The following is a 13,941-nucleotide window of genomic DNA, read 5'->3' on the forward strand; positions in this document are numbered from 1 at the left end:
CGAACAATTCCTGCTCCAATATGCCAAATTTGCTGCTCCCAGAGCTGCTCAAAAACTTCCTTGGTTGCTTCCATCCCTGTGATAGCGCTCACGATTTATATAATGAAAGAAGCCGGTAGTCGCAATGTGTATAGTCATACGCTGGCGGTCAGAAAGTGTCTTTATACACGCTGACTGAAAATCTCTTGCGTGGGTAAACATTTGGTAATATTTATTGCATTGTCATGTCACCAGAGCCTAGTTTCTCTGAAGAGACCATTCGCCATTTAAAGGGACACTGAAGGCAAATACTAACTCGATGTGGACTGTTTAAATACCATTCCACAAACTTAGCAACGCTTGTATCGTGCCAAGAAAAGGCTTAGTTTACGAGAAAATTGCATCTGAAGGGTCCGAATACCTCTATCGCATTTCAAATCTCCCGCCACCCAACCGGGGAGTGGAGACATATACGCCACCACCGCCCTTTGCTGCCGTCGGTGAGTCAGCGGCGCCCGACAGACCGCAGTACGGTGTTTTGCACAAAATGCAAACACCCGGCCATGCAAAAATTGAACCATGACAGAGCGGTGGATTTGCCATTGCAGTTGATTTTGGTCAACTGCTGTGGACCGTTTGGGTATCTGACAGTGGCGTAGCCAGAAATTTCGTTCGGGGGGGGGCTCACATTGCAGCTCGGTGTCCTCCTGAAGAGGAAGATTTAGCTCGCGTGTGCTCGTATCTAAATACATGTAGAAGGAGAATTCGTTTTTCTCGGCAACCAATGCAGCAAATCTGACAAGGTTTGTTGCATTTAAAAGAAAAACTTAAATTCTAGTGACTATTGCTTTCGAATTTTTCATTTAGGTTGTCAATTCTTTATTAAAAATTCACCAAAATCGAAAATTTTCAGAAACGTAAACTGTAAAGTTTGAAACTATGTAACGTAGCAATGAAAAATGATATAACAATTCTGTGAATTGCACGTAATAGTACATCTACAGCGGACAAAATTTCTATGTTACACGTGATTCTCAAGAAATTTAGCATTATGGTAATACGGCTTTCGCAGAATCCTTGTAGACAACGTAACCGATTGACGTAAGATACGAATTGACACACCAAATTTGTCCGCTTTGACTGTTATAATAGATGCCGTTTACTGAACAGCGACGTGTGCGCTTGTTGCACAGCTAAAAGTTTGTAAACATGGTGCTTGTATTTTTTTTTTACTTTCTAGTTTTTCAAAATATTTAAACAATGTTCAGGCCCTAAATCAAAATTCCACTTCGAACAGGCACTAGAATTTAACTTTCTCTCTCAAATGCAACAAATTTCATTAAAAGCGATCCGGGGGTTATCACAGAAAAGCGTTTCTGCGCTTTACATGTATTCGAATAGGCCGCGTCGGAGTTGGGCGCGAGCTAAAGCTTCCTCTCATTGTCTGGGGATCAAATACACGAATAATAAGTGCATTGTCATTGCTAAAGATGCTGCAAACGAATTCTTCGACGTTACGCACTGTCAAAACAAGTAAAATATGTATTTTTTCATAAACGGATATACTTGTATGTGCCAAAAATTGTGCCCGAAATAACCGATATCAATGCTTCCATGTTTTTTCTCTAGTAAGTAAATAAAACAACACACGAACTTTACAACTATATCAGTTCGAAACCAGCAAGGCAGTACACGCCGCTGATATGAAAAATGTAAAGGCCGTGAAATTAACAAACTGAGGACAAATATTGTAATGACACTTTGTCATTCAAGAACCTCGTTTAGATTCTTGTACATATGCAACGGCCAGTGAAAAATCTCAATGACGCTGTCATTTGTTCCAATGTATTACGCAGGAGCAGCTGCCAGCAGTCGTGTATCGTGAGTAATTGCACTGAAATTATAGCCGCAACAGAGAGCATGTATAAAGAGCAGGAGATCTGCAAAATAAACGAAGGCGAGTCAAATGAGAGTCAGCCAATGCGAATATATGACAAACTGGGTACCTCATGTAAAAGTAGTCTCCATGATCATTTAGACATTCGTCCCGTTGTCTAACGAGTCGCTTGATTCTCGTCTCATTAAATTCCTTGGGTTGTTGCTTCAAAAAGTCTGCAACTGACTCTTTCACGTCATCGTCCGACACGAATCTGCTTCCCTTGAGCTGTTTTTTCGGTTGCCCCAAAATGTGTAGGTCGCAAGGCGACAGGTCTGAGATGTATGGTGGATGTTGCAGCGTTTCCGCTTGTACTTTGCTAGTTTGTATTAACCACATCAGCGACGTGGGGACTGGCATTGTCGTGGAACAAGATGACCGCATTCGTAAATTTTCCACGCAGTTTATTCTTGATTGCGACACGCAGCCGGTCCAGCGTTTCACAATATCGGAAACAATTGATAGTCTCTAGATTTAGCAAAATCTATCAGTAATGGCCCCTGACGATCGAAAAAAAAAAGTCAACAACACCTTTCCAGTGGAAATGACAGCCTTTGCTTTCTTTGGCGGTGGTGAATTCGAATGTTTCCAGTGTAAGCTCTGCCGTCATGTTTCAGGCTCGTAGTAGTGTCATGATAGTTCGTCCCCGAGCCCAATTGCATACAAGAAATCGTCACCCTCGTTGTGATACCGGATCAGATGAGTAAAGGTAGCGCCGAACTTCACCGTCTTCTGGCAGTGGTTCAAAATCTTGGGCATCCACTGCGCACACAAGAGCCGATAACCGAGATGTTCATGAATTATGGTGTGAATCGAACCGTGACTGATGTTCACACGCTCTGCCAGTTCATCGATGCTTATCCTCCGTTCTTGTCTCATCAGCTCATCAACCTTTGCAGTTTTGTTAAAGGTGATTGCACGATGGCTTTGGCCCGGCGTTGGATCGTCTTTGCAACTTTCACGTCGTTCTTTGAACCATTTGCTGGAACGCTTCACAGTGGCCAATGAAATGCAATGTTCAACGTACACGGCAGGCATACGGCGACTAATTTCTTTTTGGGAAATACCTTCAGCTGTCAAAAACCTCAGGGCACCACCCTCCTCAACTTCTAGAGCGTCCATTATGTCGCGTAACCATGTTCAACCCTGTGTATGAGAGCATTAAACAACCTTGATACTCACACCTGCGTGTCACATGTACTAGAGAGATGCCTGTGTGTCACGTGCATGCCTAGCAGATAATGGACCGAACAATTATTGCGCGGGGTGGGTTGGCTCACTATCATTTTACTCGCCTTCGTACATTAGAAATGCGAAGATACAATGGAATATACAAATGCGAAGATACAGCTTGATAAAAGGCAAAAAGTGTCACTGGAAACCAAGTTCACTGCACGTATACATAAAACCCCGCAACAAGATATTTAAATATACGTATAAGCCTCCAATAAATCTACGTATCTAAAAACGTCACTGTATAGAATGCGTCAAACAAGGCAAATAAACATGTTGCGCAATCAGAGATTCACAGAATCCTAGATCCCACCCCCATTCCATCCACTCCCCCCGATGTATCGTGCACGATGGAAGGCGGCGCGCTTTCTCCCCGCTTTTCTCTTTTGCGCACACAAGAGCCACCATCGTCGTCTCACCCATTCCAGCCCCCCATCCCCCCATCCCCCTCCCAATTCTTTCACTCACACATACAGCATGCGGCGCGTGGTCACGATGTTATCGCCCTTGGACTTTATAGGAAACATGAGGGCGATGTCAGGAATGGGCCTGGAGTGTCGATATGATTGCTTTTGCAATACTGTGTGATAAGACTATCCGGCAACTGAAGCGCCCCGTGGCCCATTGCTGTCCGCAAAAGAAGAAGTAACAAAATCGAACTTTCACCATACCACAATTAGCAGCGCCACAGCAATCTCTTTTTTTTTCCTTTGTGGGGCCGGGGCACCGAAATGAAAAAGCGCAAATATGTTGGCCACAATCGAATGCCTGCTTTGGGCACCTAATGTAGCTACCGAAAGAATATCGAAGAAAACGTGAGGCGCTTGGTCCACCGAGAACCATACGCAAATATCTGCTCGGTATCCTACACTGGCGAGACCAGACTTTCCGGAGAGGTTGCGCTCAAGCGAGCGCGGTGCGATTCGTCGAGCCCCCACAGTGATGGCGGCGAGCGACGATATTTTCTTTGTCTCGTCTGCTAGCCAGAAAGTGCCCAAAACTCTGCCAGGTGAAAATCCACTCGGCCAGAGAAAAGCGAACGCGCACCAAAGTCCGCGGCGCGGTGGTCGTAGCAACACGAGAAAAACGCATGCCCTCTGGCTGCTTCTGGCAGCCCGCGGGTAGGGTAGCGAGGACAAAAAAAAAATTGATGAGGCTCAATGTGTCCTCGCGAATAAAAGTCGAAGTAGAAAAATAAATAAGAATGTAGTTACCTTGGCTGACTTTAGTGTCTTGACATGGATGCTTTGACGTAGGTGAAAAAAACAATGTTGTTATTTTTTTGCGTCATGACGGCACGAATGAACCACCAGAACGCTTCATCTGATCGGACCTCGCTGATCGCTTTGTCAACTTGCCTGATAGTGTGTTGATTTGGCTTGTCTCGTTGTATGTTCCGATGTAAGAGTTTAGAAAAGTCAATGCACCTTTGGCGTCCAATATTTATAGTAACATCAAACCCACAATGTTCCGCAATTGAAAATCTAAAGCACAACTTTGGCAATGTCAGTGCACCTTTCACATCAAAAGTTTATGAGAACTTTATACCCATAAATTTTGTAATTGACATTCATGCACTGCGTAGATTCCGCGGCCTCCGCAAGATGCCGTGGTGAGCCCGTTTGCCATCAAAACGCCCTTGAAACTTTGTGCTCGGATGGGGCTGCTTGCATTAGGGGCTCCCGGTGCATGGGCACTGCCATGAAATCCAGCCCGAGTTCGCAAGGTTCGCGCTGAAATGTCCTTTCGAGCGTGAAAAAGACATTCTAGAGAAAATTCAGAATGATTTCCGGCACCGGGGATTGCTTGGGTGGGCGGTGCATGGACAGCACGAAAAAATTTCGGGGGGGGGGGGGGGCTGAAGCTCCATAAGCCCCCCCCTGGCTACGCCCCTGGTATCTGACGACATTAAATGGAAGTGGAATTCTTTGGTACTTGCAGTTTTTGCAAATTTTGCGAGCCAGCAAAACCAGCGCAGCACTACACGATACTAAACTGCGTAAACGCGAAAGCACGAGCGGCGTTGAGTCGAGGAAAAACAAAACCTTTCGACTGCCCGCGTCTCTTTCAAGGGTAATGCCAATCAGTTTCTTTTTCTAAAGTTGAAATAAAACTAGACAAGTAGCACATTCTTTCATCCTATAATGCAATACAATGATGTTCTTATAATGAGTGGTTGAGTACTAGTGACAGAATTTAAATGAGGAGTGCCTTCGTCGTCGGGCAAGTACTTAAATGTCCCAGGGGAGTCTCTAATCATGTCCTGCGTTTACCTCAATGTCTCGATTGTAAAGGCTCTGTTCGCGATAATATTGACACCTTATAGATTCTCGAGCACTAATCTATCACTTTAGCTTAACTTAATATTGTCTTTAGTGTCCCTCTAACCAAGCGGGAAGTGTGATTGGACAAGCGTCCCATCAGAAGCTTTTCTCATGGCCTGTAACAAGAAATGGACGCTCCAACCTTTTTTGGCAGCAGCGATACACAGTTCAACTGATATACATCTTAAAGAGGTTTCGTCTCCATTTTTAATCATGGAACTGGGAAGGCAATCATCACCGCAGGTTTCTGCAGCCACCTATTCTGGGGTCACCCTCTTTTGCCTCTTCCAATATGGCCACCACGCCTTCACTCACTCTCGTAGGCTGCTTGCAGGGACTCCCACTCCAGAGGTTCTATGTAACTTCCTTTTGTGTGACCCCCGAGATTGCAGCAGGGAAGTCTCAGAGGCCATGCCCAGCTGTGCCTGCCTGCGCAACACACTGCACAGTAGAAGTGAATGCACTTATCTTTCTGACTGCGTCGCGTAGCCACACAGCGTGACAGTGCCGTGGCTCGCGCAGCCAGGCATGCACAAGAGAGAGAAAAAGGTCAGTGGAGAAGTGTGATAGCGAGCCACTGCTTGTGTGCAGTTACCCACGGCGGTGAGAAAGACCATTGTTACTTGACGGTATATTCGTTGTGGGAGTTTTGAACTTCCACAGTGAATGACTGCTGAACCCCGCAGAAAGCGATGTTTTTGGCGTGCAATGTCAAGCATTTTTTGGTTTTGGAGATGAATCTAGTTTGTTATATCCATTGCCAGGACAATTTAACTTCATTAAAATGAGGTTTTAAATACAGGGATCTCTGTGGGGAGTTTAAGGGGTTTAGTTATATCCCATTTCGTTATAACGAGGTTCGAGTGTAAGCAGAGCCATTCATTGATAGGGTGCTGCTCTCTTGCAAGCTTTTTGCAATTACTAAACAAGCAACTGTACTGTACCGACTGTACCACAATGGCTTATCGCGCATCTGCTTGTCTGCATGCCAACTGGCTGTGAGTTTTCAGGATCACCACACTAACAGTGCCACTTGCCCCGCCACATGCCTCAGTTGACTCTGTCAACTCAAAGCTGTAGCGGACAGCATGTGAACAGCCACTGCTGATCACAAAATGCTTACTTCTAACATTGTTTAACCTTCTCCTAGTCATAATTTCAGACCAAAAATGGAATTTAGGTTGATGTAGGACATAGCACATCGGCAGCAAAGCTGTGCTCACGGTGCACCAGTCGCAGAACGCCGAGTCTAAGGTTAACTTGCCTTGTATTATCGCTCCGCTTCGTGCGAGGTGCTCGACAGTAGTCGTCACATTTTTACAAAAGACACAATTTCGACAACTTTATTCTACTGGTCAATATTTTGCATGCAAAACAAATTGTAGGTGATGTTTCTTTCATGGGTAGCACTTCAAGAAGAATTACTGATGGTCACAATACCTATCAGTTTGAGATTGCTTAACTTTCTCCTCTTCTTAATTTTACAAAAGGAAAGAAGGTAGACTGATATTCCTGGTGTTGTAGGTAGTGAGCCATCTTGCAGTGCACCGTGGTGGCCAGACACTGGTTCTGAGTTAAGCTTCTCTTGTATCGGCAGCTCGTGTTCATGCTAAAAGGGTTGAGTGGTCATCACTTGTCACAAAAGGTCCACTTTACACCTCACTGAATTCCAGTGGCAATTATTCTTTTATGAAAAACAAGTTAGTTGTAACCAGTGTTTGTCTTACTGCTAGTAGCAATGGGCTCCAGCCAGCCCAGCCTACAAGGAGCTGAACATGCCTTTGCACCGATGTCCCACACCTTAGCAGTCATCCATTGGCCCGTTGGTCAGACCCATTTTTTTCACTGACAGGGGAATTTACAGTGCAGAAAAATATCTTTGACATCTCTGCATTAATAAGAAGTATTTGCAGCTGTTTTAAGGCCGTACTTGCAGTGTTTGATAAAACAGCTATTGTACCGCCTAATCTATATGTGTTTCGGATTGCTCAGTTTCTGTCACATGCCGTTTCCGTCGATATCAGTTATTACTGTTGCCGGTGACCATACATGGTAAGCAGAATAGATTTTGTATATACAAAATTTACGTTTAAAAAATTTTCAGAACTTTCCCAAATGAACTACTGCAGGTAAAGATACTTCAGGTCCAAGGCTTTCCAATGCACCAAGAAAATAGGAGTGCTTGAATATTGCTTACTGGTGCCTTTAATAATTAAAAAAAAAAAGTCAGTGTTGAGAGGCAGTGCTACCTTCATGTCAACAAGTGGAAGAGAACAGAGGCAACTCTTATAATGTGTCAGTGCACATAAGTGCTGTTGTACGCATGCGAGTTTAAGAGCATTCCTTTTGGCTACAATATGCTGTCAGTTTGCTATAGTGTGAAGGCAAGTTTCCCTCATGACGATGCCTCTGAAGCCTAAAGTGCACATGTGGCAATTATAAAATATGGAACACCTTCATTTATATATATAGGCTGTCTGAACTATCATGCACAAAGATTTTAAAATATGCAAATGTCACATAGCTGGACAAAACCAAGGTAATGTTGTTTGCCATCGCTTGGACATACTCAGATTTTTGCATTCGGATTAATTACATCACAAGAATTTTGCTGTCAAGTTATTGATTACATAACTAGAATGCCACCTAATTAATAATCAGACAATGCCGGTGCTTGTCTCACCTCTTCTTTGTGGGTTGTCCTGGGTGTTGCGCTGAATTTTTCACCTTCAAAATACATAACTAGTCTTCATTAATTCATCAACTTCTCAAATATTATAATGTGTGTGGAAAAACACACAAATGTTTTTCCATGCGTAAAGGAAGCTCGCGAATGCACACAAAGTGCCTTGAGTGGCCAGTCGCGCGGCAATTTTGCGTGTATTTGTGGGCTTCTTTCACGCTCAGAAAAACACTTTTATGTAGCATGTATTGAGCAACAGGAAGCTGCATCAGGAGTTTTTCATGTTGATCTACAATTTTCTCATTAACACTTTTCATCAAATTATAATATTATAAAAGTTTATTAAGACTAATCCCTGGTGCAGTATTCAGCCACAACCTCCTTAATGATCTCTTCAATTAACCAATGGCCCTCAGTCCCCAGCGGCTGCGGAGCACCTGACCAAGGCGGCGGTCAGACCTGCAACGCAGCAGAGGGTGCTAAGAATCTCTGGGTCTGGACAGGCCGCCAATGGAAACTGACCCTTGCAACGTCTAAAACCCGAACCCTCTCTAGTGAGGCTAGCTTAGCAGGACTCTTCGAAGAACTATCAGACATTGCTTGGGATATTATCGGCCTTAGTGAGATAAGAAGAACTGGTGAAGCTTACACATTGCTGAATACCGGCCATGTCCTCTGCTATAGAGGTCTCCCGGATAACAAGCAATACGGGGTAGGATTCCTAATCCATAAGGACATAGCGGGCAACATTGACGATTCTACAGCATCAACGAGAGGGTAGCAGTAGTCGTAATCAAGCTTAATAAGAGGTATCGATTAAAGGTAGCACAAGTCTATGCACCAACATCCAGTCACAATGATGAGGAAGTAGATCAGTTTTATGAAGATGTTGAATTAGCGATGAAAAAAAGTGCAAACGCGATATACAATAGTAGTGGGGGACATTAATGCAAAAGTGGGGAAAAAGCAGGCGGGTGAACAGGCAATTGGCAACTGCGTTGTCGATTCTAGAAATGCCAGAGGAGAGATGCTGGTAGAATTCGTAGAAAGGAATAAGCTGAGAATAATGAACACTTTTCAGGAAACATAGCAACAGCAAATGGACCTCGAAAAGCTCTAATGGTGAAACAAGAAATGAAATTGATTTCATACATTCTGCCGATCCCAGCATAGTGCAGGATGTAGAAGTGGTAGGTAGGGTAAATTGTAGTGATCACAGGCTACTGAGGGCCAGGATTCACCTCAATTTGAACAGAGAAAGAGTAAAATTGGTCAAGAAAAAAAAACAAGTCAATTTAGAGGCAGCAAGGGTAAAAACAGACAAATTTAGGCTGGTACTTGCGAACAAATATGCAGCCTTAGAACAAAGAGATGATGATGATCACATAGAGGTAATGAATAAAACCGTAACGAGGCTGGCTTCAGAGGCAGCAATAGAAGTGGGAGGCAAGGCGCCAAGGCAACCAGTAGGCAAGCTCTCCCAAGGAACAAAGGACCTAATAAAGAAACGACAAAGAATGAAAGTGTCCAACTCAAGAGATAAGATAGAATTCACGGAACTGTCAAAACGGATCAACAAAGCGAAAATAAGTGATATTAGAAATTGTAACGTGAGAAAGACTGAAGAAGCTGTTAAAAATGGACGCTGCCTGAAATCAGTGAGAAGGAAACTTGGCATAGGACAAACCAAGATGTATGCACTGAAAGATAAGCAGGGTAATACCATCAGCAATCTTGGAAGGTATAATAAAAGCAGTGGAAGAATTCTGTACTGGCTTTTACAGTACGCAGAGGACTCGGGATTACTCTATTCGAAACAATGATGAACAGTATACAGAAGCTCCTCCTATAACTAGAGATGAGGTCAGGAGGGCCTTGCAAGGCATGAAACGGGGAAAAGCGGCAGGAGAGGATGGAATAACAGTCAATTTAATCGAAGATGGAGGAGACATAATGTTAGGAAAACTGGCGGCTCTCTATACGAAGTGTCTATCGACTGCAAGGGTCCCAGAAAACTGGAAGAATGCTAACATTATACTAATCCACAAAAAGGGCAACGTTAAAGAACTGAAACATTATAGGCCCGTTAGCTTACTCCCAGTATTATATAATATTTACCAAAATAATCTCCAGTAGAATAAGGGCAACAATGGACTTTAGTCAACCTAGGGAGCAGGCTGGCTTCAGGAAAGGTTACTCTATGATGGATCACATCCATGTCATTAATCAAGTTATCGAGAAATACGCAGAGTTCGATAAGCCTCTCTATATGGATTTCATAGATTATGAAAAAGCATTTGATTCAGTAGAGATACCAGCAGTCGTAGAGGCATTGCATAATCAAGGAGTGCAGCCCGCTTACATGAATACCGTGGAAAATATCTACAGAGATTCCACAGCCACCTTAACTCTACACAAGAAAAGCAGGAAGATACCTATGAAGAAAGGGGTCAGACAAGGAGACACAATCTCTCCAATGCCATTCACTGCGTGCTTAGAAGTAGTATTCAAGCTATTAAACTGGGAAGGTTTAGTAGTAAGGACCGACGGCGAATACCTCAGCAACCTTCGGTTTGCCGATGACATTGTTGTGTTCAGCAACACTGCGGACGAGTTATAACTAATGATTGAGGACCTTAACAGGGAGAGTGTAAGAGTGTGGCTGAAGATTAATATGAAGACAAAGATAATGATAAATAAGCTGGCAAGGGAACAAGAGTTCAAGATCGCAAGTCAGCCTCTAGAGTCTGTGGAGGAGTACGTTTACCTAGGTCAACTAATCACAGGGAACCCTGACCATGAGAAAGGAATTCACAGAGGAATAAAAATGGGTTGTATTGCATACGGCAGACATCGTGTGCTCCTGACTGGGAGCTTACTGTTATCATTGAAAAGAAAAGTATATAATCAGTGCATTTTGCCAGTGCTGACATATGGTGCAGAGACTTGGAGACTGACAAAGAAGCTTGAGAACAAGTTAAGGACCGTGCAAAGAGCGATGGAACGAAGAATGCTAGGCCTAACTTTAAGAGACAGAAAGAGAGCGGTTTAGATCAGAGAGCAAACTGTCATAGACGATATTCTAATAGACATTAAGAGAAAAAAAATGCCACTGGGCAGGTCATGTAATGCACAGATTAGATAACCATTGCACCATTAGGGTGACAGAATAGGTACCAAGAGAAGGGAAGTGCAGTTAAGGACGGCAGAAGACTATATGGTGCAACGAAATTAGGAAATTTGCGGGTGCTAGTTGGAATCGGTTGGCGCAGGACAGGGGTGATTGGAGATCGCAGGGAGAGGCCTTCGTCCTGCAGTGGACATAGATAGGCTGATGATGATGAATTACATAATTAGGTAGAATGAAAAAAATATCCAGAGTGTCTCCAAGCAACGGCAAACATTATGTGGTTCTGTTATGCTAGGTTGCAATTGCATATTTTAAATCTTGGTGCATGATAGTTGGGACACCCTGTATATAGTCCTAAGATGCCAACAAACAAATGTGCCGGGGAGGTCTTGGAGGCCACGCCCAGCTGTGTCTGCCAGGGCGAGGCCAGAGTGGTGGCACTAGCTAACACTCCAAGACCCAAGATTAGTTATAGCAGATGAACATAAATACCCCAGAAAGTGGATGGGAAACGGTCCCATGGTAGCTCAATTGGTAAGAGCATAACACGCCTAATGCAAAGACGTGGTTTTGTATCCCAGCTGCAGTCAGTTGTTTTAGAGCATAGCTCTTTGTCAACAAAACATTGTTTTATGCATTGAAGCACGAAAGTAAGTGGAATGCCAGTGCATTTCTTCTTAATGTTTGGGAATTAATATATTGAAACTAGTGTCATCCTGAGCATTCATTTCTTGTGGGTCTACCTAACAATTTTCACGGTTAGAATTTGTAAATTGCATTATGGGCCATAAGGTAATTAGATATAAATTAATTGATTTTTGTTAATTAGTCAATTATGTACTTGAATTTTTATGCAAGTAGCGTCTGCTGCTTCAAGTAGACTGCCTCATGAAGTAGAATTGTGCTGTCTGCCACAGGCAACCTTTAAGAATTTTTGTAAGTGTTCGCTGAAACACCCTGTATATATACGAAAGTGTTTGGTCACTTGTAAAAAAATGCTTTGTTTTTGATATGGCTTGGATTGCCAAGTGACCAGAGCATAACAAACAGTGAGACAAGTAATGTCACAAGAATGTATGTATTTGCCAAGAGAATTCAGCAGCTCTAAAGGCATGAGCTGCAAAGGCTAGCATCTTGATGAACAAAAAGTGAATCTGGGCTTTAGCACTTAAAAGAATATTTTCCTTGTGGCAGTTTGAAGTAGTTACTAAGTCAGTACAAATTGTAATAGGGTTCAGAACTCTGTCTTATTTTTTTCAGCACTCTGATGAGAAATGTAAATGAGATTTTGCTGTCTATCAGGCTACTAATTGCTCCCTTCCCAACAGGACGTGTGGCTGTTGAATACTTGGACCCAAGTCCCGAGGTTCAAAAGAAGAAATATGCATTCAAGTGTCACCGCACCAAAGATAACAATGGCATCGAGCTAATCTATCCAGTGAATGCCATCGCCTTCCACAATCTGTACAACACATTTGCAACAGGTGGAAGTGACGGACATGTCAACATCTGGGATGGGTTCAATAAGAAGCGCCTGTGCCAGTTCCACAAGTATCCATCAAGTATTGCTGCATTGGCCTTTAGCCATGACGGCTCATTGTTGGCAATCGGTTCCTCATACCTCTATGAGCAGGGCTCCATGGAGAACACACCTCCGGATGCTATTTTTGTTCGTCGAGTTACTGATCAGGAGACAAAACCGAAGTGACATCATTGTGACTGGATTTTCTTTTGCGTGTGTATGTGACTGAAATAAATATGCATTTTTTAACACGTAAATTTCATGCACGTAACAAGTCTGTTGCATTCCTCTCTGTTTTTAAAGACAGTGCTCTTAAATGAGTAGAGCTGACATGACATTTCCGAGTTTTCATAATACTGGCAAGCCTTTGAGCAGCCTAAATAATTTACTATACAGTAAAACCTTGTTGATGCATTCCTGTTTGTTGTTTTCCTGGCTTTTACATTCTGTACCACTGGCCCTGTTTAGTTCCCATAGAGTCATGTGTATTAGCTTCCTGTTCACTACATTCCCATTGCTGGTTTGCATTCAGAAACTGCAACAGTGACGGCTGCATGTCCAGCGCCTGCCATGCAGCACAGTAGGATCGGCATCTGTGTCGGACATTCACGACTATGACCGCTCCAAAAACGAAGGCTCCAAGTGTGATTCATTCATGTCTACGACTGCTTCAAAAGTGTGTTTGACATTCGATCTAACCACCAGGCAACGATAGCAATCTTTTGTTAGCGAGCTTTGAGTAGTTTGCCTTTTATTCAAGTTCAAATAAAGTTTTGCGAGAGTAGCCTTTTGTCTCATCTGTTGGGATGTCACAAGCATTATCGGATGTTATGTGCGTAACAGTTTTTCTTGGTGTGCGATATACTATATACTTATGGCGCAAGAGCCAGGGGTGGCCAAAGTGCCCCTGGATCATGCGTTTTTTTGCGGTCCCGTAAGAAACAAAAACAAGGTTCTACTGCAACAGCTTTTATACGAACCAGTTTTGGTTTCACGTAATCTTTACTTACGACGCATACTCCCCAAGAGGAGTGCGTGTTGTGACATCACGATGCAGTAGGTGGTCATGTTGGAGCAGCACATTGCAATGTTTTGGCACTCGCTCCGGCTCGCTTGGTGGTCTGTTAGGCTGCT

General features: G+C 43.4%; 1 protein-coding gene across 6 annotated transcripts in view; it reads left to right on the forward strand.

Annotated features, from left to right (window-relative positions):
* The window catches only part of Bub3 (mitotic checkpoint protein Bub3), a 30,514-nt gene extending 16,923 nt beyond the window's left edge, over positions 1-13,591 (forward strand). For all 6 annotated transcript variants that reach the window (XM_065448641.1, XM_065448650.1, XM_065448645.1 and 3 more), the window contains exon 5: positions 12,614-13,591. In XM_065448641.1, the coding sequence (XP_065304713.1) occupies positions 12,614-12,993 (380 nt within the window). In that variant the 3' untranslated portion in view covers positions 12,994-13,591. The remainder of the gene's footprint in view (positions 1-12,613) is intronic.
* The last annotated feature ends 350 nt before the right edge of the window (positions 13,592-13,941 follow it).

Source organism: Dermacentor albipictus, chromosome 1 (assembly GCF_038994185.2).
Source record: "Dermacentor albipictus isolate Rhodes 1998 colony chromosome 1, USDA_Dalb.pri_finalv2, whole genome shotgun sequence".
NCBI classification, from domain to species: Eukaryota; Metazoa; Arthropoda; class Arachnida; order Ixodida; family Ixodidae; genus Dermacentor; species Dermacentor albipictus.